The sequence below is a fragment of the Cupressus sempervirens genome, chromosome 5 (assembly GCF_028749045.1).
Source record: "Cupressus sempervirens isolate cs-2001-9-10 chromosome 5, ASM2874904v1, whole genome shotgun sequence".
In the NCBI taxonomy this organism is placed as follows: Eukaryota; Viridiplantae; Streptophyta; class Pinopsida; order Cupressales; family Cupressaceae; genus Cupressus; species Cupressus sempervirens.
Window position 1 is genome coordinate 888,625,276 of NC_143122.1, and position 5,754 is coordinate 888,631,029.

General features: G+C 37.9%; 1 protein-coding gene across 2 annotated transcripts; it reads left to right on the forward strand.

Moving 5' to 3' along the window:
- The first annotated feature begins 251 nt into the window (after nucleotides 1-251).
- On the forward strand, nucleotides 252-5,457 carry LOC149558775 (putative xyloglucan glycosyltransferase 5). 2 transcript variants are annotated; one of them, XM_089832846.1, is made up of 6 exons: nucleotides 252-416; nucleotides 531-1,936; nucleotides 2,662-2,970; nucleotides 3,117-3,407; nucleotides 3,705-3,818; nucleotides 4,012-5,457. In XM_089832846.1, the coding sequence occupies exons 2-6, from the start codon at nucleotides 1,220-1,222 to the stop codon at nucleotides 4,651-4,653; spliced, it is 2,073 nt and encodes a 690-aa protein (XP_089688972.1). In that variant the 5' UTR covers nucleotides 252-416; nucleotides 531-1,219; the 3' UTR covers nucleotides 4,654-5,457. The 2 variants fall into 2 exon arrangements, with proteins under 2 accessions (XP_089688972.1, XP_089688971.1); XM_089832845.1 differs by lacking the exon at nucleotides 252-416 and having other exon boundaries at nucleotides 417-1,936.
- Nucleotides 5,458-5,754: the final 297 nt, after the last annotated feature.

Here is a 5,754-nt window from a genome sequence, read left to right on the forward strand (position 1 = left end):
AATTAAACTGAATTGACTTTATGAACTGTTTCATTGACATTGATTAATGGTTTGTTTTTACACGATTTGTTTTGGGCAAAAGGTTTGAAAAACAACTGTTCCGTAAGGGCAGATCGGGGATATAATGGAGAAAGTATCATTCGGGACTTAGTTGTGTTGGGTTACAGCAAAACAGTGTGAAAATAAATCATTTTTTTAGGAAGTGTAAGTGCAACTGGCATTACATGTTTAGCGAAAAAGAAGTTGTTATCATTGTGTCTTGGGATCTGCCATTTGGCCGTGTCTTGCTGGCGTTTGTCTGGTACAACAATTAGCAAATTTCATGCTCTCCTACAATAATTTGCTTCGGAGAAGAACAGTATAATTTACTCCGCACGAGCTTTATATGATCCTCTTCTTCTCTTTTCCATCATCATGTATGATTCCTGCTCAATGGGCAACTACATATCCAACTACCACTTGTTTATTTTTCCTTTCTTCTGTAACTACTTCTTTCTGACATTGATGTTGATTGTATTGGCGAGTAACAGGTACTTGGGCTCTTTGATGTAGATGGTTTTCCAAAGTAAACTACTTTACCTGCATCTAATGCCGTTCATGCTAATCTGCAAAAGAGGCAACTGATCTGCATTGCAGTCCATACACTTATAAACAGCCCTCACTCGTTCTTCTGTGAAGACATTCTCGTTCTAGCCAATTGATTGTTCTTCAACCGCATCCCTACACTTATCCAGTTCTTCTTTTCTTTTGCATTCAGTTGCATTTCTCTGTCTCCCATTGTGTCAAAGCTGAAGTATACCGGATTGGTTGATGTAAGTGTGGACGACGATTGCTGTGGCCACGCTGGGAGATTGCATGAAGAATTGGCAACACGGCTGTGCGTTTAGATAATGTCAGGTTCACATTCCATTGTTTATTGGCTGTAGAATATGCAATACATAGATTTTTCTCTCAGATCTAGTAGATGAGAATTAAAATTTGGAGAAGCCTAGATAGTGTTTTGCTGGGCTGTGTGTATGGATCTCGGATTCCCACAAGGGGATCAGTCTCAGGTTCCCGTCTTCCATAGTTTATCTGTGGAGAGATCAAAATGCTCTTAATAGATAGGTAGTACGACATTTTTTCTTTAGATCTGGTAGTTAAGCATTCCTGTTTGGAGAAGCCAGCACATTGTGTTGTTGGGGCATCCTTGTTTCCTGAATTTGTTTTAGTAGACAGGATGCCACCGAGCTTCGATTTTTTTGATTGGGGGTCTAAGGAAACCCACAAGGGCACACCAGTTGTGGTGACAATGGAAAATCCCAACTGGTCAATGCTAGAGATAAAAGAGCCAAATGCTACATTTCAGCAAGTAGACAAGGACAGAGGGAAGAACGCTAAGCAATTGACATGGGTATTGCTCCTCAAGGCTCATAGAGCTGCCGGTTGCGTTGCCTGGCTTGCAACGGGCCTGTGGACTCTACTTGGGGCAATAAAGAAGAGGCTAATTTTTAGACAGGGAGTAGCAATGGAGAGTGAGAAATCCCACAGGGGGAAGCTGTTCAAATTCTTAAAAGCATTTTTGGCATTTTCACTGGCAGCCCTGGTGTTTGAAGTCGTTGCCCACATAAAGGGCTGGCATTTCTCCACGCCACATTTATATATACCAACAACTACTGGGATTCAAGATTCTCTTCACTTGATTTATCTTTCCTGGGTTCAATTCAGATCCAATTATATAGCTCCTCCAATTCAGACTTTGGCAGACATTTGCATCATACTCTTCTTGATTCAGTCTTTAGACCGGATAATTCTTTGCATTGGATGCTTTTGGATCAAGTATAAGAAGATCAAGCCACAACCGAAAGTTGAATCAATTGAATGCAAAGACATTGAACAGCCAGGATCTGGGCATCCTATGGTCCTGGTACAAATTCCAATGTGCAACGAGAGAGAGGTTTGTAATCTTTCACTGTCCTGATTTTCTTTAAATGCAAATTTATTTCATATTTCATGTTTATGGTTTCTTTCAGTTTGATAATAATTTGGGAGAGGAGTTTGTAATTTGAGGTTTCATTATATTTTGAGATATCTGTGAAACAGATTCCTTGATCCTGAATTTAGATCACAATTGTAGGGGTTCTAGTATAGTTCACGATGAACCGGATCTGGCCATATCTACCCTGTAGATTTATGGCTGGGGCTCAAGTCTACACCACACACACACATTTCAGTTTTGGGGGACAAACTTCTTTAATCGTCTTGGATAAATCTGAACTAAATTAAAGACATTTACAACTTTCCAAGTATTTTGGATTTTCAAGTAGGACAAAACAGATTTAGTATGTCATTTTGGTGACTGAACCCAAACAATTACATTTCATGTTAGGTATGTAATTGAAACTAATTTGAAAGCAGTAAATTCAGTTGCATCATTTTTTCCGAAAAATCTTTTTACTTTCATTATAATAAGAGTTTATCCTTGTGCGACGTAAGTATTGTCCATGTGGTTGACTGTTTCGAGAATATCCTTGCAGTCAACTTCAAGGAAGATTGCCTCTCATTGTTTTTCTATATGAGTAGCGTGGGGCTGGTTTTCGTTCGAGAATTTTATTTATTTGCCGAAGTTCATTTCTTTTCTTTTATGTAACCAATGCTAGATCTCATTTCTGTCCTGTTTAGGTGTATGAGCAATCCATTTCAGCTGTTTGTCAACTTGATTGGCCAAAGGACCGAATGCTGATTCAAGTGTTAGATGATTCAGATGATGAGGATGTTCAGCTCATGATCAAAGCAGAGGTTCTTAAGTGGAATCAGAAAGGTGTTCATATTCTTTATAGACATCGACTGATTAGGAGTGGTTACAAAGCTGGCAATCTGAAGTCTGCTATGAGTTGTGATTATGTGAAAGATTATGAATTTGTTGCAATTTTCGATGCCGATTTCCAACCAAACCCAGATTTTCTTAAGCAGACTGTTCCACATTTTAAGGTAACACAGGCTAGTTTCCTTTGAGATAATACATTGTATTACAAGAAGTTTTCCACAATTACTTTTGAGGTAAAAAAGAGCAACACAATTGAATCCAGAAATATTCTAAGATTATGCTTCTGAGAAATTACTTTTGCAATTTGCAGGACAATCCTGAAATTGGTTTAGTCCAAGCACGCTGGTCTTTCGTAAACACGGATGAGAATCTGTTAACACGGCTTCAGAACATCAATCTGTCATTCCACTTTGAGGTAGAGCAACAAGTGAATGGTATATTTCTCAACTTCTTTGGTTTCAATGGAACAGCTGGTGTTTGGCGTATTCAAGCTCTTGAAGAATCTGGGGGATGGCTGGAAAGAACAACTGTTGAGGACATGGATATTGCTGTGCGTGCCCATCTTAATGGATGGAAATTTATCTTTCTGAATGATGTTAAGGTACTGCTTGACCATTAGTAACAGGAAGGATCGTTTATTTGTAATGTTCTAATTCAAGTGATATTTTATAGTCAGTCTATGATTATTTTCTGGCGATATTTTTTGTCAATTGTGACCCTTTGATATGACTGACACTGGTGCTATCTTGTCATATTGCACTGGTTTGGGGGGAGAGACATATGATGAAGATAGTTTCTTGTTATGTAATAATCTTAGCTTTAGAGTTTCTAAATTTGTTCAATATAACCTTAAATGGAATTTCTGGTTTTTCTAATTTGAAATGCATTATCACTTTAGGTTCTCTGTGAAGTTCCAGAGAGTTTTGAAGCCTACAGGAAGCAACAACATCGATGGCATTCTGGGCCTATGCAACTTTTTCGCCTATGTCTCCCAGATATTATTTATTCCAAGGTCCATGATCGATTAATGTCTTCTTTTTGTCTTAACTGTTTATCATAATGTTGTGTTTAGCACAAGCAATGTTCTCTGATAACATTTTAGTCCAGATGTAAGAGAATCATTAGGATTTAAATTGATGTTTGTGATAATGAGCTTATTCGTGACCATGTGTTCTTCTCTGATAGATTTCCATTTGTGATTGCAGATATCAATTGGAAAGAAAGCAAACCTGATTTTGTTGTTCTTCCTTTTGAGAAAGTTGATTCTTCCCTTCTATTCTTTTACATTGTTCTGTATTATCCTTCCAATGACAATGTTTGTCCCAGAGGCTCAACTTCCTGTATGGGTAATATGTTATGTGCCAGCTATTATGTCATTTCTTAATGTGTTGCCTGCACCAAAGTCTTTCCCCTTCATCATACCATATCTCCTCTTTGAAAATACTATGTCTGTTACAAAGTTCAATGCCATGGTATCAGGATTGTTTCAACTTGGCAGTGCTTACGAGTGGGTTGTGACAAAGAAAACGGGCAGATCTTCTGAAGCAGATCTGTTGGCTGTTGCAGAAAGAGAAACTAAGGCATTGAGTCAGCCTCAGTCACTACATCGTGGTGCTTCTGAGACTGGACTAGATATGTTGAGCAAACTTAGAGAGCAGAAATCTAAGGCTCCTATCAAAAAGATTAACCGGCTGTACAGAAAGGAACTTGCTTTGGCATTTCTCCTTCTCACTGCAGCAGCAAGAAGTTTGCTATCAGCCCAAGGCGTTCATTTCTATTTCTTGTTATTTCAGGGTCTCTCATTTTTGGCTGTTGGTAGTGACCTAATCGGAGAGCAAGTTAACTAAATGTGAAGCTATTAATCTGTGCCTCTATGCCATTTGTGACAGAGAAATCTCTAATTACTGTTTTGAGTTTACATTATTGTCTGCAAGAAGGATAAGGGTTCACACCTGAAGTGAAATGAGAATGGGACTTAAAGATGTTGGGGAGAAAGCACCCATCAAGATGAATGGACTTGTTTAAAATACCATTGACTGAAAAATGTTTCATTCACATCAAAAAGTTCTTTTTCGCAGCTTGATAGCTATTAAATAGGTCAGAAGAATGAGAATGGCTCATGCACTAAGATGCTAAGGAGATACTATTCAGTGTTCACTAAGTATTGAATGTGGAAATGGCACAATAATGTTCTCTTCTTACGTTGATACAAGGATGTCTCAGTATGGTTGCTCAGCGAATTGGCTATTTCCAGCACCCAAGCAGCTACCGAAGAAAGTTATGCAGATGAGGTTCCTTTCATTTAGTGTAATAAAACTGTTAATAACTTGAGGTAGTCTTTGTTTTACCTGTGATTGTTCCTTTCTCTCATTGTTTTTATTTAAACATTTTTACCGTACTGCCAATGAGGCAAGAAAGACTCTGTTATTATCATTAATGACCTGTTATGGCTTGGAATCAAGCCTTTGTATCCTGAGTTGGAAGTCTAGAATTAGGATTGTCCAAAAATCAGCTATCATATGAGTCCATTTGTTCTCTTGAATAATTATGACATGTAAACCATATTTGCATTATTCATTCAATTGTATGAATCATAAAGAATAATTACTTCGCTATTGAAAATAAAGAGTTGTTTGATACACTTCTATTCATATTTGTCTCATGGTGCCTCTGCCTAATGGATGACATGCCAAGAGATCCAAGGAAATATGTGAATTTCACCCTGGATGGTTGTTGCTCGTGAAACATTTTCTACTTGGATTGGCCACTATTAGATGTCTTTTGTGTGAAGTCCTGAGATAAGCCATACTAGTTCTTTCCTGAAATGGTAGGCTCAATTACAAGTGGAGCTCCAAGCTTAGTAGTTTACATTCTGGACAATAATGATATCGAATTTTCTTTTATGTCAACTATGGATAAACTTACTCTCATATCATGTACTTTGGATC

Coding starts and splice junctions, on each gene's coding strand:
- LOC149558775 (XM_089832846.1), top strand. CDS start 1,220: ATGCCACCGAGCTTCGATTTTTTTGATTGGGGGTCTAAGGAAACCCAC. Junction 1,937..2,661: donor CAATGTGCAACGAGAGAGAG/GTTTGTAATCTT, acceptor TGTCCTGTTTAG/GTGTATGAGCAATCCATTTC. Junction 3,819..4,011: donor CAGATATTATTTATTCCAAG/GTCCATGATCGA, acceptor TTGTGATTGCAG/ATATCAATTGGAAAGAAAGC.